At 34.8% G+C, this 22,378-nt stretch overlaps 1 protein-coding gene across 7 annotated transcripts in view; it reads right to left on the bottom strand.

Annotated features, from left to right (window-relative positions):
• Positions 1–243: 243 nt before the first annotated feature.
• CACNA2D1 (calcium voltage-gated channel auxiliary subunit alpha2delta 1) overlaps positions 244–22,378 on the bottom strand; it is a 509,130-nt gene continuing 486,995 nt past the window's right edge. For all 7 annotated transcript variants that reach the window (XM_043871918.1, XM_043871920.1, XM_043871919.1 and 4 more), the window contains 3 exons: positions 21,443–21,552; positions 20,236–20,318; positions 244–4,293 (listed from right to left, as the gene is read on the bottom strand). In XM_043871918.1, the coding sequence (XP_043727853.1) occupies positions 4,177–4,293; positions 20,236–20,318; positions 21,443–21,552 (310 nt within the window). In that variant the 3' untranslated portion in view covers positions 244–4,176. The remainder of the gene's footprint in view (positions 4,294–20,235; positions 20,319–21,442; positions 21,553–22,378) is intronic.

Here is a 22,378-nt window from a genome sequence, read left to right as displayed (position 1 = left end):
AAGTTCCTAACTACCTTGATGGCAGAAGCACATGTGAGAAGGGTCAGAGTTATGCAAAGGAGTTGCAATTAAATTTGTTTGTGAGTTGAGGTTGAAGCTGTAAAAGCACTTTTGTAATGCCAGATTTTATTTTCACAATCTAGAAGTCTCTCCACTGGAAAGCCTGCTTTTTTAAACTGTATGTTTGACAGAGACCTCTGGTTCTTTGAGCTGAATTTTAAATAATTAAATAATCAGAGCTGGTGACTTTAAATGATAAACTTTTATTCTGAATATACTGTTTTTGCACAAGATTTAACACAACATTTTCTGGGATTATAAATATTTTTATAACAGTAATATACAAATTTTTACAAAAATGTTTTTATCAGGCTAATTTCCACAAAAGTGTCAAGAGAACATAATAAAGGGGAGAAAGGATATATTGTTCACAAAGCCACTTGGCCTTTTTCATGGATGCACACTGAGCATTTCAATAAAAGTATCCCTAATAGTAATGATCCAACAACATACAGCACAACAGAAAAGACAGCTCTGTCAGGTCACACTGTAGACTTAATTGGCATCTTTTCAAGACAGTATCCCATTAGTCTCAGAATTTCTTTGAGTTAATCTTGTGAATTAGAAATAAAGTAGATGAAACTGTTGGTAAAGGTTTTCTAAGACTTTAACATTCTGGAATTTTTTCAAGAAATCAAGAAACTTCAAACCTTTGCTTTATTGATTTGCTCTTTACAGAAATGTACATGGAATAATAGCAGTATTAACATTCTATGCTATGGGAAAACAACACAGGTTCCAGATAATTGTAACATATTTGAAACTGTGAGGAGGTAAAACCATCATTCTACTGTATCCTCTGAGTCACAACATCCATTTTGTTTCCCTAGGTCAGCCTCTGTACCTCTAGACACTTTAATGTCAACTAACATGATTAATGGAATAGTTCAGAGTTTAAATTAAGACATAGAATTTAAGCTTTGGTGGAGAGAAAGATTTAAATGAGATGTAAAATACAAAAGAGCATCAAATAAGCAAGTAACACTTGGGTTGCAAAGGTCACTTAAAAGGGATACTGCCTATTTGAACCCAGTAAGGCCAGTTTTAAAGTTAATAAAAGGAATATTATAGGAAAACTTACAAATGGCAGCAACACTGTCTAGATTTTTCCAAGTTAAGCAATAATGCCTCAAGCATTAGAAACATGAAAAAAGATCATACTAAAATCTTATTAGACCCAGGACCTAAAAATCTCTTCAGTCAAACTTGCTAACTATGTCATGTTAAAAACCTGTTACAAATATGGACCACGATTGGTGTTTGGCAGTAATGCTGGTTGTTCAAATGAAGAAAATATAAACAAATCATTAATGCAAAATCCATTCCTGTTATTCAACACCAATGCAAGACTTATTTTGATTTTGTTTTAGTGAAAACTACACAGTGGCATGAGCATAGCAAAAAATTCGGTAAGCAGAAGGAGTTTAAGAGCTTTTTTCTTGATCTCTTGTACTTTTAGTCTTTGAAAATTATTATAACAGGCTGTGATTTAAGTTATTGTCCAACAATCAGAACTCAGAAAAATCCTGAAGTAAAAATAACAGTTGGATGGAATGAGTGTTACGGTCTTTCAAAATGCACGAAGACTAGTGTTAGGCATGAGAACAGTTTTTAGTCAGAGAGCATGTTCTTACTCAATTTATTAACATATATGTGGCTGTCATAATATATGTTTAATTTATAACAGAAAATAAAGGATCATGGCAAGACTTATGCACGTAAATATATTTTGATGGCAAATGAAATCAAATAGGACCCTGCCAGGAGATGCCAAGTTTCACTGTGAAGAACACAACAATATAGTTGATGAAAACATACTTCGGTGACATTAGCCATGAAAATATATTTAATAGATTTTAAAGATAATTTTAAGGTAGTCTGTTGTATGCTGGAAGCAATTTGCTTGTTTTAATGTGCGTCGTTTATGTACACAAGCTAACATAACTATATTTCGATATCCCCTTCTCAACACTTTCATGATTTAAAATAGTCTAGCAAAAGTTAACAATAAGTTTTAAATATTTAATTAACAAACAACATGATTTAAACATATTGTTACTAGAGTGAGAAGTTCCATATTTTTTTAAATCACTTTGGTGTTTTCTAAAATGTCAATACCAGTTACAAATGAGACTACAAAATCACAACAATGTATTAGAAATGGTAACTGATGTCAACTCTTAGAACAATAGTTGGCAAAGTGATTCCATTTCCCTCTACCCCCGTTTTTAAATAAAAAAATATTTTAAATAAGGAAATGTACACAAGTGGTACCTAGGGTATATTAGTGGTGAAGGGAATTACAAATATGTGCAAAGCTAAAAACAAAACAAATATATCTTTTAAACTATGCTAAAGAATTGGTTATATCTTTGATATATGAAGCATATTAAAGCATACTGGATAATGTTAATAAGATTTTTACTTAAAAATGATATATAAGAAAATTTCCAGCATAGACACATACCAGTTTCTGGCATGTTTGAAAAAAGAATATCTGCATACTTCCAGCCTTCAGCAGAATTATTCCCTATAATTGTTACACATTCATTGTTTTTATCCATTCTTCAAATACTGTTTAACCCTGAAAATAATCTTTAAAAGCATAAATAAATTCTACCATATTACTCTATAATGAAATATCTGTTTTAATACACTAACCATTTTCACTAATGAGGCTGTATAAAAACAATTTTGATTATTCACAATCAAGTATTCATGTGCATACATAGAGATTCAAGGTTTCCTATTTGTTCAGATTATTGTAAAACCCTCATCAAACTGTATGGAAATTTTGGTCAAGTGCTCATATCATTTAAAATGGAGGCAACAAAAGCAGCAGCAAATTTGGGATTGTACGTGCTACTATTCCAGCGAACAGAGAGGAAACCTAGGATGTCTCTTCACTGAGAACATATATGTACTCTTCAAAAAATAAATGTGTCAAATCTGATTTATGTACTTAAAATATCTGTACATAGGTTTTCAGGCAAAAGCACGAATCTGTATAAAATCCATTAATTCCCATTTCACCAATCCAATCATTCAGCATTTACATTGCACAGTATATTCAGAGTAGTTTAAAGACATTTTAAAAGATGACTTAAGTGCATTACACTGCAAGGTTCAGATTCTTACATAACAATAATGTCACTCAGTTAACTTTTCAATGGACTATACTCTACAGTAAGAGAGAAACAAACCCAAAGTTAAAATAGCAGCAGCATCATGCAAAATACCCTTGGTAACCAAAGTTCATTTATCACAAGAAAAAACATTTCCCCTCCCCCCAACAAGCTTTTCTCAGAGCATTTTGAAGTATCTGGCTAGCACTACGGAACTTTACTGTGAACAAAAAGGACATTACATCGAAGCATTTATTAAGGGCTCACATTTATGAGGAAATATGTCACATATTGATTCTACCTTCAAGCACCTTTAATGTAATTTCTTAGTTATTATTTTCAAACAACCAATTCATTATACCCACCAAAACTTGACCATCATTTGTGTTATATCTCTGGCAGAGAAGCCATTCTTCATAAAGCATTTTATTCATGGCATTTTTTTTTTTGCAGAAAATAAGCCATTATTTCTATTTTGCCAGATTACACCAATGTTAATTCTTTCTCCCTCTGTTTCTCTCTATATATTTCCAATAACAACTACTCAAAGCAGGAAATAATTTTTAACAGAAGAATAAGTGAAGGAAAAAAAGCAACTCTTTTCCCCAAGAGATTTTCTTGGTAAAAGAACGAGGATTGCAGCAAGTCAAAATCAAGACAATTTGCATGATCCATAAACAACTGTGTGGGGAGCCCTTTAACATGTAATCACCAACAATGCAACAACAAATTTTCAAATTTTCCAATAGAGCATGTATAGAATTTTGCTTCGATGTTATACATAGATGATGCAGCATTCACACAAGTTGAAGGATCTGACACCCTGACATGCAGCCAGTGGGTGCCTTATGAGTCTTCGTCTTAGATGGATGCCATGGGGTGGGCCCAGCTAGTGGTCTGCTGAGTTCGCAGTTGACCCTATTTTAATGCAGTTGAGGGCTCCTGATTCAGCAGGGTCTGGAGTTTAATCTGCAGATTTGGTTTGAGAAGGTCATAACTGGTGATGTCTGCTGCCAGATAAAAGCCAAAGTAGTACACACTGGATGCCCATGATGGACCACAGGGAGGGGTTTAATCCAGAGACACCACCACAGTCGGTATAATCCTCCTGTTGGAAAGAAAGGGGAAAAGAAAACTCCTGAAAAATATTTAGTAAGACATATTTCCAAGTACCCTGTTTAGTCCACTTCTGAACTCACCTTATAATGCTGCTTTGCTTTGAATCCAGATAAATTACATTGTCCTATATTTTACTATTCAACAATTTTGGATTAATCTATTTTCCCAGTACCAGTTGAAGAATGCTTTACATTTTTAGTTGTAGAGTCTGATGATTATTAAAGGAAATACTTTAATAATAAATGCTGAATTGAATGATAGACCAATTTCTAAAGTAAAAAAAAAAAAAAAACCCTTTCACAGTGTTAAGCATCCTTTTATATTTATAAATATAAGATATAAAAATGTAACAGCCTGTTTTATAATTCCAAAGAATTAAGATATTAGCAATTATGCTCTATAAGGCAAAGTTTGAGACTGGTAAAATAAATAAATTTGAAAAATGAGCATTTATTTTCCATATCCAGTTTCGAAGGTTGTACGTGTAGCATCTGGACCTTCATCAAGAATTAAATGAACTATAATGTAGCTGAACCCTCAAGGAAGGACACTTTGAAAACTTATGTCCAAAATAAAGAGCTAAGCTAGCAAGAGAGATTTGTTCTGTTTAGAGATACCAATTTGCTCATTTGGATCTCCCATTGTCTACTGGTGGATCATTAGATTCCTTGGTAACACAAAATTACTTTCATTCCTAGGTTCTGTATTCTGTAATATTTTTTGCATCCTTTGATTCCTTTATGAATTGCATTAAAAAAAACTTCCTATCTTAAGAGGTAAAATGACTAGGTATAAGATAAGCTACAAGGATATATTATACAACATGAGGAATGTAGCAATATTTTATAACTATAAATGGGAGAAACACCTTTAAAAATTGTGAATCACTATATTTTACACCCGGAACTTTAATATTATAGGTCAATTATACTTCAATTAAAAAAAAACAAACCTCCACAATCCCTCCACAAACCCAGAAAATCCCTTATCTCATTATTTTCCTAAACATCTTTTAAGAATTCACTAATCCAAGGTTCATCTTCCAAAAATCAGAATAACAGGTTATGAAAGAAGTACACTTTATAGTCAGAAAAATTTTACAAAGACTCTGAGCTCCCAGACACTAAAACAATGGCTTTTTTTTGCTCAGTAGGGTTTAATACAGTGCCTGTCACCGAGCATATACAATTTTTTCTTGAATTGTATTTTAAGGCAGTAGAAGTCTGTTAAAGGTAAATCTGAAGAAAAATAATCCAATAAAGAACATTTTGTTTTTCACATCTCAGAGGTGGGATTCCTGGATCGTATAGTAATTCTATTTTTAATTTTTTGAGGAAACTCAATATTGTTTTCCAGAGTGGCTGCACCAATTCACACTCCCACCAATAGTATATAAAGACAGTCCACATCCTTTAATCTATAGCATTGCCAGCATTTATCGCTTGTCATTTTGATAATAGCCATTCTAACAGGTGTGAGGCAATACTCGTGGTTTTGACTTGTATTGTTCTGATGTTTAGTGACATTAAGTATTTTTCATGTACTATTGGCCATCTGTATATCTTCTTTGTAAAAATGCTTGCTGAGATCCTTTGCTAATTTTAAAATCAGATTATTTCTTTGAAATTGAGTTATATGAGTTCTTTATAGATTTTGGATACTGGCCCCTTATCATGTACACAATTTGCAAACATTCCCTCCCATAGAATGGGCTGCCTTCTAATTCTGTTGTTTTCCTTTGCTGTGCAGAAAATTTTAAGTTTGACGTTATCCTACTTTTTTGTTGTTGCCTTTGCTTTTCTATGGTGACAGGTCCAAACAGTCATTACCAAAACCAGTGCCAAGGAGATTACTCCCTGTATTTTCTCCTAGATTTATTATGGTTTCAGGTCTTCAAATCATTAATCCATTTTGAGTTGATTTTTGTGAATGGTGTTAAGATAGTTGTCCAGTTTTATTCTTCTACATATGGCTGTTCAGTTTTCCTATTACTTCAGCTGTTTAATATAGTTTCAAATCAAGATGTATCATGCATCCAACTTTTCCCTTCAAGATTGCTTTGGATATTTGGGTCTTCTGTAGTTTCATATATATATTTTAGGATTGTTCTAATTCTGTGAAAAATGTCACTGAAATTTTGATGGTGATTGCATGGAATTTATGAATTACTTTGGGTGGTACAGACGTTTTAACAGTTCTTCTAATCTATGAGCTCTGAATATCTTCCATTTATTTCTTTCATCTCTGCCTTATAGTTTTCAAAATATAGGTCTTTCACTTCCTTGGTTAAAATTATTCTTACGTATTTTATTCATTTTGATCCAATTCTAAGTGGAATTACTTTCTTAATTTCTCTAAGAGTTCATTATTATTATACAGAAATGGAAATGTTCTTTGTACAATAATTTTATATTTTGCATTTTTACTGAGTTTATTAACTCAGTTTCTTGGTTGAGTCTTTAAGACCTTCTATATATGATATCATGTAGTCTATAAAGACAGTTTTAATTCTTCCTTTTCAATTTGGATGTCTTTTATTTCTTCATGCCTATTTGCTCTGTGTAGCACTTTCAGTAATATGTTGAATAAAAGTAGTAAGAGTGGGCATCTATATCTTGTTCCTGATCTTAGAAGAAAAAGCTTTCATCTTTCACGGCTTTCACTTTCATGTCAGCTGTGGCTTATCATATATGGCCTTTATTATGTTGATACACATTCCCTTTATATCCACTGTTTTGAGAGTTATCATAAACGGGTGTTGAATTTTGTTGAATGCTTTTTCTGCATCTATTAAGATGATCATATGATTTTTAGCCTTCATTTTGCTAATGTGTGTATCACATCAATTGATTTTGTGGTTTGTGAACAATCACTGCATTCCAGGAACAAATCCCACTTGATCATGGTGTATGACCCTTTTAAAGTATTGTTGAATTAATTTGATAATGTTGAGAATTTTTTCATCTGTTTTCATCAAGTATATTGACTTGCAATTTTCTTGTAGTGCCCTTCTCTGGTTTTGGTATCATGGTAATAAGACTGGCTTTGTAAAAATGAATTAGGAAGTATTCATTTCTCTTCTTACTTTTTGGGAGTTTGGAAGGGACAGGTATTAATTGTTCTTTGAATGTTTGGTAGAATTCACCAGTGAGGCCATCTGTTTGTGGACTTTGTTGGAAGGTTTTTGATAACTGATTCAATCTTCTTACTAGTAGCTGGTCTGTTTAGATTTTCTATTTCTCCATGAATGAGTCTTGATATGTTGTATGTTTCTAAAAAATTATCCATTTCTTCAAGGCTGTTGGATTTGTTTGCAATTTTTAAACTGTATTATTATTTCTCCCTTTGTCTGTTAATATTTGCTTTATATATTTAGGTGGTCCTATGTTGGGTGCATAAATATTTACAAATGTTTATATCCTTTTGTTAGATTGACTCCTTTATTATTATGTAATGATCATGATTGTCTCTTACTACAGTTTTTGTATTAAAGCCTATTTTGTCTATGTATATACCTACCCCAGCTTTCTTCTGGGTTCTATTTGTATGGAATATCTTCTTCCATTTCAGTCTGTGAATGTCTGTAAAGTTGAAATGGGACTCTATAGTTATTATAACTGTTATAAATATAACATGTTTATTTAAACCTCATAATATTTAGTGCTACATATGCAATAAGTTATAACATTTTACTGACTTATTTTGAGACTTAAGTTCAAATGCATTCTAAAACTCTCTTTCCTCCATGTTCTATGCTTTTGATTTAACAATTTACATATTTTTAGTCTGTGTAACCATTGATTATTGTACGATAGTTGTTATTTTTACTATATTTGTCTAGGTGATTAACCCAGTCATTACAATATTAGATTATTCTGAATTTGACTATTTTTACCAGTGAGATGTATACTTTGATATGTTTTCCTATTATTAATTAGTGAGTGCTGTTTTGTTTCATTTTAAAGGAGTGCCTTTAACATTTCTTATAAGGTCAGTCTAGTGGTAATGAACTCCAGTGTTCGCTTGTCTACAACTCTTTATCTTTCGAATTGGAAGGACAGTTTTACTAGATAAGAGTATTTTTGTTTGGTAGGTTTTCTTCTTTCAGTACTTTACATACATCATGCCACTCACATCAGGCCCGTGCATTTTGGTGGAAAAATACTGGTAGCCTTAAATGTCTCTTTGTATGTAACAAGATGTTTCTCTTGCTGCTTTTAAGATTCTCTCCTTATCATTTACTTTAAAATTTTTTAATATTTATTTTATATTATAGTTGATACACACTGTCATGTCAGTTTCAGGTACGGCAAAGTGATTCATTTATACACAGACATATATCTACTTTTGGGGATTATTTTCTTATATAGCTTATTATAGAGATGTTGAATGACGTTTCCTGTGGTTTACAGTAGATCCTTGTTGATTATCTATTGTAGGTATAATAGTGTGTGTATGTTAATCCAAATCCCAAAATGTATACCTCCCCTGACATTTCCCTTTTGGTAACCAGAAGTTTGTTTCTGAAGTCTGTGGATCTGTTCCTGTTTTGTAAATAAGTTCATTTGTACCATATTTTTAAATTCCACATATAAGTGATATCATATGCTATTTGTCTTTGTCTGTCACTTACTTCTAGTGTGATTATCTCTAAATCCATCCATGATGTTGCTGCAAATGGCAATATTTTGTTCTTTAATGGCCATATAATATTCTGTTGCATATATATGTACCACAGTTTCTTTATCCATTCCTCTCATGATTGACATGTAGGTTGCTTTAGTGTTCTGTCTATTGTAGACAGTGCGGTGATGAACACTGGGGTGTATGTCTCTTTTCCAATTATAGTTATCTCCAGATGCAGGCCCAAGACTGGGAGTGCTAGATCATATGCTACCTCTATTTTTAGCTTTTAAGGAACCTCCATATTGTTCTCCATAGTGGCTACATTTCCAGCAACAATGTAGGAAGGGTCCCTCTCCCGTGCACCCAGTGTTCATTGTTTGTGGACATATTATGGCAGTTGTTCTGATTGGTGCAAGGTGACACCTCATTATAGTTTTTATTTCAATTTCCCTAGTAATTAGTGAGGTTGAGCATCTTTTCATGTGTATGTTTTATTTATTTATAATTAGTTTTTATTAGTGTATAGTTGATTTGCAACATTGTTGGTTTTCTCTGGATAGCAAAGTGAATCAGTTATATGTGTGCGTGTGTGTGTGTGTGTGTGTGTGTGTGTATAGATAGATTCTTTTCCCATGTAGGTCATTACAGATTATTGAAAAGAGTTCACTGAGCAAATAGGTTTTTATAAATTATTATGAGTAATTTATATTTATATAAATTGTTATGTAATATATAATAACAAGTATAAATTATTTAATATACAGTAGTCTGTATATGTTATTCCCAATCTCCTAATTCACCCCTCCTGCCCCCCTTTTCCCCCTTAATAACCATGTTTGTTTTCTATATCTGTAACTCTATTTTTCTTTTGTAAATAGGTTCATTTGTACCATTTTTTTAGATCCCACATATCATCTGTATGTCTTTGGAGAAATTTAGATCTTCTGTCCATTTTTGATTGGATTGTTTTTTGATATTGAGCTGCATGACCTATTTGCATGTTTTGGAGAGTAATCCCTTGCCAGTCGATTCATTTGCAAGTATTTTCTCCAATTGTGTGGACTGTCTTCTCATTTTGTTTATGATTTCCTTTGCCGTGAAAAAACTCTTGAGTTTAATTAGGTTCTATTTGTTTGTTTTCATTTGCATTACTCTAGGAGGCTGATCCAAAAAGATAGTGCTGTGACTTATGTCAAAGAGTATTCTGCCTGTGTTTTCCTCTAAGAGTTTTATAGTATCTGGTTTTACAATTAGGTCTTTAATCCATTTTGAGTCTATTTTTGTGTGTGGTATTAGAGAATGTTCTAGTTTCTTTCTTTCCTATGTATCTGTCCAGTGTTCCCAGCACCACTTGTTGAAGAGACTGTCTTTTCTTCATCATAGATTTACCAGAGATTGTCTTGCCACCTTTGTCATAGATTTACTCTTGATAATTTAGAGATCCATACAAAGACACATTAATTAAAATATATTTGAAATAAAACACTGTAAATTTAAGGTGTACATGTTAATTTGATAATTTATGTACTGTAATATAATTGCTTTTGTAATGATAATTACCACATTCCTCTATCGTATTACATAACTGTCTTTTTTTTTTTTTAAGTAGTTAGAATAATTCATTTATTAGTCTTTTAGCAAGTTTGATGACTATAGTAGTTTTCTATATTCAGGGTACTGTGCATTAGCTCTCTAGAGCTTATTTACTACTTTTTCTAAGATTGTACCCTTGAACAACATCTGTCTTATCCCCTATCCCCTATTCCATGGTAAGCACCATTTATTCTCTGTTTTTATGAGTTTGGCTTTTTAGATTTTACACACAGTACTTGTTTTTCTTATTTAGCATAATATGCCCAAAGTCCACCCATGTTGCCGCAGATGGCAGTTTGCAGTTTCTCATGGCTGAAAAACATAATACTGTGTGCCTATATGCACATATAAGCATAAATTCCACCTCTTGTTTATCTGTTCACTGGTTTACAGACATCCAGGTTATCCTCATAACTTCTTGACCATTGTGAATAATGCTACAATGAATGTGGAGTATGGTTATTGCCTCAAAATCCTGTTTTCATGTCTTTTGCATATATACCCAGAAATAGAATTGATGGATCATAATGGTAGATTTATTTTTATTTGAGGAACCTCCATATTGGTAGCAACAATTTACATTTCAACCAACAGTATATAAATGTTCCCTTTTATTCATATCTCACCAATACCTGTTGTCTCTCATCTTCTTGATGAAATCCATTCCAACAAGTGTGAGATGACAGCTCACTATAGTCTTGTGTTTCCTTGAAAAAAGGTCTGTTTAGTTTTTCTGCCTGTTTGTTAGTTAGATTATTTTGGTTTTGAGTTTGATGAGTTTTTTATATATTTTGGATTTTGGATATAAAACCCCTTATCTGATACATGGTTTGCAAATTTTTTCTTGGAATCTGTTGCTTTTTCATCTGGTCAGTTATTGCTTTTGCTGTGGAGAAGCATTCGAGTTTGATGTAGTCCCATTTGCTTATTTTTGCTTTTACTGTATGTACTTTTGGTGTTATATCGAAAAATCATTGCCAATAACAATGTTAAGGAGCTTCCTATGTTTCTACTAAGTTTTATAGATATTAGGCTTTATGTTTAAATCTGTTATCCATTTTGAGTTAATTTTTGTGAATGGTGTTAAGATAGGGGTCCAATTTCATTGTTCTGCATGTGTTTATCCTATCTCCCCATCATCATTTGTCAAAGAGGCTATTATTTCCCATTGGGTGTTCTTGGCTCCATGATCAAATATTAGTTGACAGTGTATGCAGGGATTTAATTCTGGGCTCTGTTCTGTTGGTCTCTGTCCATTTTTATGCCACTACCATACCTTTTAAAATAATGTATTATTACTGTAGCTTTGTAGTACAGTCAAAAACAGGACAAATGACACCTCTTATTTTTTTCTGAGAAATGCTTTGATTATTTGCAGACTTTGTCATTTCATATAAATTTTGAGATTTTTTTTTTCTATTTCTGTAAAGAATGCCATTGGTATTTTGATGGAGATTATGTTGAATCTACAGTTGACTTTGAGTAGTATAGATATTATAACAATATCAATTTTTATGATCAGTTAACATGGGATGTCTTTCCATCTGTTTGTGTTGGCTTCAGTTCCTTTCGGGAAAGTCTTGTAGTTTTAATTTAATAGAGAACTTTTGTTTTGTTGGTTAAAGTTATTTCCAGATATTTCATTGTTTTTGATGATATTGTGAATGTGACAGTTTCAGATGCTTCATCTTTAGTATATAGAAATACAACTGATTTTTATATGTTGACTTTAGAGCCTGAAATTTAATAAAATTGTTGATTAGTGACAGCAGTTTTTGGCAGTAGTTTTTATATACAGAATCGTATCATGTGCACATAATGACAGTTTTACCTCTTCCTTCACTATGAATTTGGAGGTATTTCCTCTTCCTTACTTGGTTTGGGTGTTATTTGGATACCTCTTATCTGTAACTCTCTAGGCTTCCTAGATTTGGATAGCTGTTTCTTTTCTCAGGTTAGGAAAGTTTTCAATCATTTCTTCAGTTTTCTACCCATGTCTGCCTTTCTTTTCCTTCTGGGAAACTAGAATGTGAATTTCAGTCTACTTGATGTGTCTCATAAGTTGCTTTAGCTATCTATCTTCACTTTTTTTATTCTTTTGGTTCCTGATGGAATGAACCACTGCTCTGTCTGTGAGTTTACTGATACTTTCTTCCACTTCATCTAGTCTGCTATTTGAACTCCTCTTTATCGGCCTTTTCAGTATAGTTACTATATTCATCAGCTCTGTGACATTTGTTTGGTATTTTCTTGTATATTCTTTGCTGAAATTCTCAGTTCTTGCATTCTTCTCCTGATATGGTGACTATTTTTATGACCATATTTTGAACTCTTCCTCATGTCAGTCACTCTTCTCTGTATCATTAAGGTCTGTTTGTGGAGTTCTTTTTCTTTTAAAACATATTTTTCTGTTTTCTCACTTTCCTTGACACCCTGTGTTGTGGTTTTCCCTTTGGATCCTAGTAGTTGAGGGTGTGCTAACATCTGTCAGTGTCCCAGTGGGGGAGATCTCAGTCAGCACCAGAAACAGGCTGATTGGAGACTGAATCCTCAGGCAGCAGCTTCCAAAGTATGCAAAAACACCTCTTTCAGGGAAAGACTGGGAGATGGGCACTTCTGTCTGCTCCCTCTGTGCTGACTTCTGAGGGGATAGGCATTTGAGAACTATTTGTTTGCTATGGTTCTAGGTCCTTTGGTGGATGTGAATGCGAGCCCTGCTGGCTCTCAGAGCCAAGTGACAAAAGGGTGTGTCCTTTGGGAAGCTACCTCAAAAGCCAAGGTGCCAGATGGGATCACAAGCTTCTTTTAGGAAGATACCATTGACCTGGAGTGAGTCAGAGGGTCAATGGGCATAGTCTACCCCTTCGCCTGTCTCCAGGGAGTCTTGAAGTAAGTCCCTAAATGTGAGCTAAATTAGAAGCCTTCAGTTCAGTTCAGTTGCTCAGTCGTGTCCGACTCTTTGCGACCCCATGAAGTGCAGCACGCCAGGCCTCCCTGTCCATCACCAACTCCCGGAGTTTACTCAAACCCATGTCCATCGAGTTGGCGGTACCATCCAGCCATCTCATCCTCTGTCGTCCCCTCCTCCTCCTGCCCTCAATCCCTCCCAGCATCAGGGTCTTTTCCAATGAGTCAACTCTTCGCATGAGGTGGCCAAAGTACTGGAGTTTCAGCTTCAGCATCAGTCCTTCCAATGAACACCCAGGACTGATCTCCTTTAGGATGGACTGGTTGGATCTCCTTGCAGTCCAAGGGACTCTCAAGAGTCTTCTCCAACACCATAGTTCAAAAGCATCAATTTTTCGGCGCTCAGCTTTCTTCACAGTCCAACTCTCACATCCATACATGACCACGGGAAAAACCATAGCCTTGACTAGACAGACCTTTGTTGGCAAAGTAATGTCTCTGCTTTTTAATATGCTGTCTAGGTTGGTCATAACTTTCCTTCCAAAGAGTAAGCGTCTTTTAATTTCATGGCTGCAATCACCATCTGCAGTGATTTTGGAGCCCAAAAAAATAAAGTCTGACACTGTTTCCACTGTTTCTCCATCTGTTTCCCATGAGGTGATGGGACCAGATGCCATGATCTTAGTTTTCTGAATGTTGAGCTTTAAGCCAACTTTTTCACTCTCCTCTTTCACTTTCATCAGCCTTACTTGCAGGCAAATCTTTTAAAGTATGCAAATAGCCTCTCTAAGCGAAAGGTTGGGAGAAGTGCATTTCTCTCTGCTCCCTCTTCTGAACTTTGGAAGGAGAACCACAGGGAGTCCTTGCAAATCTGTTAAAAATTGTTTCTTTGTAGCTATAGTCTTGTCAGTCTTATGGACACAAGGCCCATTAGGCTTTCAAAGCTAGACGTTTTGGGGGCCCATCCCACAGGTTAGAGTCTTAAAAGTTGGCGTGCGAAGAAGTTGTTGTACATATATACATTGATTCCATTGCTCAACCATAAAAAGAAAACTGAGTAAAATAAATCAGAAAGAGGAAAACAATGATCTTATATCGATGCATATATAAGGAATCTATAAAAAGGGTACCAATGAACCTGTTTTCAGGGCAGAAATAGAGACGCAGATGTAGAGAATGGACTTGCGGATACAATGGAGGAAGGAGAAGGTGGGATGAATTGAGAGTAGCAGTGACACACACAGTATTATGTGTACAATAGAGAACTGCCGGGAAGCCGCCGCACGGGGAGCTCCGCCCAGTGCTCCGCGTTGACCTTGACGGTGAGGCGGGCGCAGGGCCGAGGGGGGCTCGAGAGGGAGGAGGAACTAACAGCACTGTAAAGCAATTATCCTCCAATTAAAAATAATTTTTAAAATTAAAACAAAAATTGGGATGTTAGAAGTTCAACCTAAACCCTGCACTGCTCAGGTCGAAGCTGGAAGCTGTGAGCTCCTTTCTAATTGTATGTTGCTGGGCCAGGCGTGTGGTTTATGGAGACCATGTTCCTCTGCCTTTCCTGCTCATTTGCATGTGTATTACATTCACTCAGTTCATAAGAGTTGCTCATCTACTTTCTACATTTCTCTCAGAGCTCTTTTCATAGCTGTAGGTTTGGTAGGTCTGTGGGTTAAGGGTGAGTTTTAAGTCTCCTCTGTCACCATCTTGGACCAGAAACTCAATAACTCACGCTTCTAAACCTTTACCCCTGAATGCGCCTCTGAGCTCCACATGCATGGAGCACTATCACCTCTCCTTTTGATTCTCAGAAACATCTTAAACTTGCCCCTAAATATTATTTTTCTGAATGATATTTCTAGGAGTAATGAAGCAGGTCAAAGACAACAGATCATCTGTGAGTCTTCCTTTTTTCAAATCTAATCTATTAGCCTGTCCTCTTAACTCTAGTTTCAAAATATATCCCCAGACCTACTACTTACTATGTCCAGGTTACTGTTACTTCTGGCCTACCTTCTTGCAAAAGCTGCCTCCCTTGACTCTCTGCTTCCATTCTTGCTCTTTAACAATTTTCTCTCCAAAAAGTAGCCTTCTTAAAACCAAACCCTTTCACGCCCTTCTTGAAACTTCTCAGAACAAAATCCAAATTTATTATAAAGGCCTACAAAGCCTTATGTGGTGTGCAGCTTGGCTGCCTCTCCATCTTCACTTTCCTTTATCCCTCCCTGCTTCACATTGCTCCAATAACACTAACTTTCTCTGCAACAGATAAAGGTATTTGTTATCTTAGGACCTTTGCATTTCCTTTTCTCTTTGTTCAAATACCCTTCCCTCTACGTAGATTAACCAGGTGAAAAAACAGGATGCTGAATTGCATGTGAATTTGAGATAAAAAATTACATTTTAGTATAAATGTATCTTAAGTATCTCAGGCATATAACAGTGGCCTGACACGTAGTAGGTGTACTGCAAGTACTTGGTAAATGAGTACTCATACTCAAATAAAGCAGTGGTTGTTTGATTAGTTAGGAACACTACAAACATTAAATACTAACTTCTAACTTAAAGGCTTAATTGTCACTTCACTAGGAAAGCTTCCCAGTTCTGGTTAAGTATTAATTTGATAGACTACAAAATAAGCAAACATACAAGACCCATTGATGTATTAATGCAGAATACATCTGTATGTTCTAGAAATGTTATGGAAAGAAAAATATTCTTTCTGGCTCTGCTTTCATTGTTTTTATTTTTATATTTCCAATGTTTTTTTGAGGGGGGGTTAATTTCCTCTGCGTGATGATGAGCTATGTCTGTTTCAGTCTGGGAGGTGGTAGTTCAGATAACTTATTTGGAGTCCCTGAAGTCTGCATGTTGATCCACACTGAAAAATCTGTCCCTTCAGTTTCCTGATCATGTTTTCTCAAATGTTTTGCATGGGCAACCACATATACCAAGACTTGAAATTATTATATGAAAATAAATTATGAGATACGTTCTAAAAACATTCTAAATCACAAATGCATAGATGTGGGAGAAACCTCAGCATTTTTTTTCCCTATTTTAAAGAGACCAAAAATCCCACTAATACCATAACCAGATAAATCAGTCTGATTTTTAAAGGTTAGTGGAGTAGATAACAGACTGGTACCTTGTTTCAGCTTTAAACGGTAAAGGAATAGAGTGCCAAAATTATTTACGTATATTTTAAGATATGAAAGAGTAATTTTAATTTCCTACTAGGGACCTGTCTCAAAATAATCTTAATAAAGATAACAACTAAGAATCCCTCATTCTTTTTTTTTTTCCTGTCCCATTACTACTCAAGGAAAAAAAACATCTAAACCATGTTCTTGCCCTGAGGCTTACTTTTTAAAGACCAGGTATACCAGTAAGTAAAAATCTCTCCATTTTTCTCTTGTTAGACAAGTATTACTTAACTCTCTTCCTTTCTTTCCCCGCCCCGAACCTGGGGTGACTGACTAATTGCAAACAGTAAGAGCTCACTGTGAGTGTATACTTGATAGTGTCCAACTCTTTGCAACACTATGGATTGCAGCCTGCCAGGCTCCTCTGTCCATGGGATTTTCCTGGCAAGAAAACTGCAGTGGCTTCCCATTTCCTCCTCCAGGGAGTAAAGAGCTCAAATCATTGGTAAAAAGCATCCACCAAATAATAACTAACTCTGGAATTTAGATAGGTCTATACTTACATCACCCACAGCAGCTTCAAAGAAAATGCATATTTAAAATTATTTATGCAGGTAGATACTACACATAACTCTCTTAATAGGAATAAGATCCCTAACAAAGCATTTCCTACATAGCACCTTAATACACTTACCACATTCAATCATGAGGTAGGTTTAATGTATGTGTATGTATACACACACATTTATTCTACATATTCATTTTTTGTGTTGTCAGTAACATGTATTTACCAATTATGTTTGCATAAAATAATGAACTTCCTCAATAGTACATGTTACTGATTTGCTTTGATTTTCTTTGCCACTTAAATCTTCCAAAGCATTACTTTATTTCCCAGAACATTTTGACTCTCCCTCTGCCATTCCACTTTTCTCTCCTTTTAATGAGCTCACTCTTCAGTAATGGCCACATCTCCATCTAGTGGTTTCCTAACCAAAGACTACCTGGACAGCAATGAAGAAAGAACATAACAAATGCTGTCTAGTTACAACATTCAGGATTCCAAAACATCAAAAAAGGATAGAAAGTGTAATGGAACTCTGACTTTAAACTCAGGCCCTAAAATATCTATTCAGTCGTACTGAGTATGTAATTCAGAAATTTGTCAGAGAATAACAAATAATGATAATCCTAGCCTAGATAATGTAAATAATATTAAGTAAAATTAACTTAGAAATTATAAGCACTTAGTGATACTAAAATATTTCACTAAGAACGTCAATATCTAAGAAATGCTGTTTAGACAATATCCATTTACATAGGAAGGGAAAAATTAGGATAATGAGCTTAGAAGGTACTGAATAATGCTTGTTAAAACTGAAATATATCATTACTTTTATGTTAGCAACTTTCGAAACAAAACTTATGACCGTCTCTCATAATAGTCCTTAGGGTATTTCTCTTAAGTAAAAGTAAGACATCATGAAGAATGTATACTTTTTTTCCACATTGACTTAACCTTTAGTAAAATCTTAAGAAACATTTCCAGGCAAGAATACTGGAGTGGGGTGCCATTCCCTTCTCCAGGGGATCTTCCCAGAAGAGACATTACTAATTTTTAACTAAATATAGGAAACTGATATCCTCTATTCAGGATTAGAAACATAATTTTGAACGTTGTTATTTACAAAACATTACTACTGGCATTTTAATAACCTGGTTTCAGGATATTTATTGTAGTGGATTTAGGGATACGGATTACTTTTTAAAATTTCAAGCCAAACACAAAAACAAAGAAAAGTTAGAGAAAGTGACTGACCATCCACACCACATGAAAACTTGCAGTAAAATGAAGATAGGAGCTGACATCATGGCACAGGCACGACTCGTTGTGCATATAAGTTGATCCTATTAATAACGGGCAAAGTAGCAATACAGGAAAAGGACAGAAAACCGAGAAAAGAAGACATACAAGATGAGATTTCATGCAATTTGCTGGCAGTCGGCAGTTTACGTGAGCCTCCACTCAGAGCAGATTCACAGTGACCATTGCAAATAAGCATTATCAAAATATTCCAGTGCTAAAAAAAACACAAGACATTATTAGCACATTAAGCTACTGAGCAAGAGTTGTACTTTCACACACAATCCATTTTACAATTTATGGGAACTTTAATATTGGAAATTTCTCTCTTTGTAAAATCTTTTTGTCATGATCAAAAAATAGTTTCCAATGGTGAAGATATTTGGGGTAACAGGTTTTTATATGATCTTGGAAGTGCACCTGAATAAATTTAATCTGTCTTTGGTGACAAATAGTTGATGAGTGAAGTTTCCCTAATGAGTGAAACTAGCCTTGGGTCCAAAAATAACATTCTTTGGGTAATAATTTGACGCGGCAAAACTCCTTAAGGTCGAGTAGACAGAACAAAAGAGTCCTCGTATCTGGGTCCTACTTAAGCCTCACTGTAAAAAAGAAAAAAGTCAAACAGCTCTAACTTTGAATCAGTTTTCCCCTTCAAAGAGGAACTGATCAACAGTCCTTATGGAGGTAAAAGGATTTAGTGGCTAAAACAGTTTGCGTTTTCACCCTTATTCCCCATCACTAATTTTACTTCTCTGCTCCGCTTCTAATCTGTATTATCTACTTGCATAATATGTATCTATGGAAATTCTTATTCTTTTCTGAAACAAGTATGGTTGTGTGTATTTGAGTAAATAAGAAAGAAATCAGTTCTAAATAAATAGCTTCTAGAAATGCACATTACTGAATCAATGATATGACATATTTTTAGAATAAGCAATTCCTAAGATGATAATGCTTTGTTTGCAAACCTTCATGCAAGAGACATGAAGACTGGAGAATTGAGAAATATTAAAGTTTAGTTTTTATAAGTAGTGAGCACATTTTATATGGGGTTTGATTCAGAATAAAGCTTATTAAAAAGTTAAAATAATTTGAAAAGTATAAAGCTACTTATATATACAGTAGTCTGAATAGTGTTTATGAAAGGAAGACAGCTAACCTATAGGAAAAGGACTACTCATCTCAGATAACATACATTAAATATGGTGTGTAAAATTTTATCAACTTAATCCTGTGTTACTAACCTTGTCTAATTTCAAACAATATAAAAAGTAATTAAGAAAAATAATACGAAGCTAATAGGTGATAGAATTAGAAACCAAGTAGAAAAGTAGAATTACCAAATAAGGGGACAATAGTAATTTAACAAGTTTTTACTGAATGAAGATTCAGTATATTTACTATATATTTACAGTATTTTTACTAAACAAATTAATAAAATACTATAATAAAAACATATCTTCAAGATTGGAATATAAATGAAGGTAAGCAACTCATACCATTAGTCATATTTACTGTCAGTTACTATTTATTAGAATGCCTTTAAAATCATTAGATTTATCATCTTGGAACATTAGTAAACTGGCATTGTGTTTGAAAGTACAATTTTTGTGGAAAGGACAGATAGACAGATAGAAGAAGCAACTGTTAAGCTTATGCTAACCATGAAAAAATACTGTAATGAAAAATCTATATACCAGCAAGTATGTCATGTTAATGAGAAATACTATGGTTGAGACATTATGTTGGAATTAAAACTGTAATTTGTCCCCTGAAATTCTTTGGACACACTTACCAAGGCATTGTTATCAAAGCAGACATCAGGCCCTTTTCGGTATCTGGGTTGCTTCACCATATCACAAGGATCTGGACCATCAGCTAAAAAAACTTGTTAAGGGATATGAAGTTACTTTTTTCCCCCCACAGAACTGAAAAAATACAATGCCATATATTTATTTCTCAAAGCAAGCAGGAGAAACCTATGACATTATTTTAGTACCATACACTACTATAGGATTTAAGGAACTAAACTGCCACAATTTTTTTTTTTTGTTAGCCAAGGGACTGTGTGAAGAGATCAACTTCTTATCTGTACTGTACACAGCAAGGTTGCTGGCACAAGGAAGTACTCTGTAAATATTTGTAGAATATAAGTGGTTGAAATGTGCAAATGACGCACCTGTGAGAGAGAGTCATTCACATAAGACCATAACGGAGGACCTTGGCGCCTCCTATTTAGCCAGATAGAAACAGAAACTAGTTCTAGTAATAAACAGCAGCTCCAAACATAACATATGGGAGGACTATCTTCCCAGAAATAGCAAAAACCAGAGGCAGTCTACCGAAATTCAGCCTGTAATGCTTGAATGGTCACTGCATTGTTATTTAGCATATTTACCCACAGAAGTATTCTTACAATTGCTGTCATCGCAGTTGTAGCATATGAAGGACTTACCTTCTTTTAAAGGCTGAATAAATATTCCATTGTGGGTAGAGATCACATAGACTCCATTAATGATGACTGGCTGTTGACAGCTTTCAAGGCACAGCAGGCCCTTTTCCCCTTCTGTCCGACATCTGGGTGGGCTGCCAGGGAAGACAGAGGATGCCCTCACCTGGCACTGTGTGGCGGTTTGGGCCAACAAGCCGCGGAGAGCCCTGGCAGAAACCCAGCATCCTCCCAGCCACCACCAAACCCCAACCGGGCATCCCCTGATGCTCTCCAGCCATTTTCAGGGCTACTTGGGGATCTGCATGGCTCTCTCCACAAAGACTCCCCGTGCAAGCACGAAGCCTCTCGCCTACTCTGAGTGCATGTGGAGCATCATCAGTCTTGACATCCAAGTGAGATTTTGTGTGAGGGGTCCGTGCTGCCTCTGTGAGGTGATCTCAGCGCTCTGTGGTATTTTTCTCTTTCTGGGCACGAACAATGTGATGCGGTTAAAAATGCATGGCTTTAAGATGGAATTGTCATTCCAAACCTCCCCAGTGTGAAAGGATACAAGTCTGCTCTGCTTGTATGAGCAACCGCGTGTCACAGGGACAAGTTCCTTTGCTCTCAACCATTATGAACATTAAGTTGGTGTTCATAAGTTTTTCTACGTGGAAGATTCTGTAGAATGAGGATTATAAAAGATTAGAGAAAAAAATAGTTTTCAAAGACTATTACATATTAAAAAGAAAGAAAATAAGACCTTTTGAAACAAAGCATCACATGCACAAACAGTAAAACTGAATGAGAATGATTTTTGAAGAGAAAGATTAACATGGACATGTTATCTCTCAAATGAATACTAAAAAATTCCAATAGGAGATGTTTCTTAAGCGATAAACCTCAATGCAAAAATAAGTACCAATCTGTTGTTTAGACTTGTAAGAAATGTTTTATTTTACATGTTTAAGGAAGTGTGTTATTTATCACTGAAAATGTCCCAGAGTTGCCTTATTTTACAGTGAAGGAAACTAGGAGTGTAAAATGACTCAGCATTTGCCCAAGCTCATGACAGGCTGAAGTCTAGATCAGGCTATTAGACAAACCTTCTGTGAAGACAGAAATGTCGTCCACTTTAACCTATATGGTAAACAAACACTTGCCACAGGATGCTATATTGAGCACCCGAAATGGTGACTAGTGTTACTGAGGTACAAAATTGTAATATTAATTAGTTGCAATGACTAATAATTAGATGACAGAAATTGCCATCTGTGGCTGGTTACTGCTGAATTAGGACAACACAGGTCTAGACAGAATTAAGGGCTTTGAATTCCATGTAGTGTTTTTTTCCCCGTATCTTAAGCTGTTTCTGCCTTTCACAGTAAAAATGTAGATCTCTTGTTAAAGAGTAATTGATTTTTCAAGGAAGTGGGGTTTTCTTTTTTTCTTAACCTATTTAAGTTGGGACACAAGCATAAAGCAAATCGAAAGTAATCATGGTTCC

The sequence above is a fragment of the Cervus elaphus genome, chromosome 18 (assembly GCF_910594005.1).
Source record: "Cervus elaphus chromosome 18, mCerEla1.1, whole genome shotgun sequence".
Lineage (NCBI taxonomy): Eukaryota > Metazoa > Chordata > Mammalia > Artiodactyla > Cervidae > Cervus > Cervus elaphus.
This window is presented reverse-complemented; position numbering and strand designations above follow the sequence as displayed.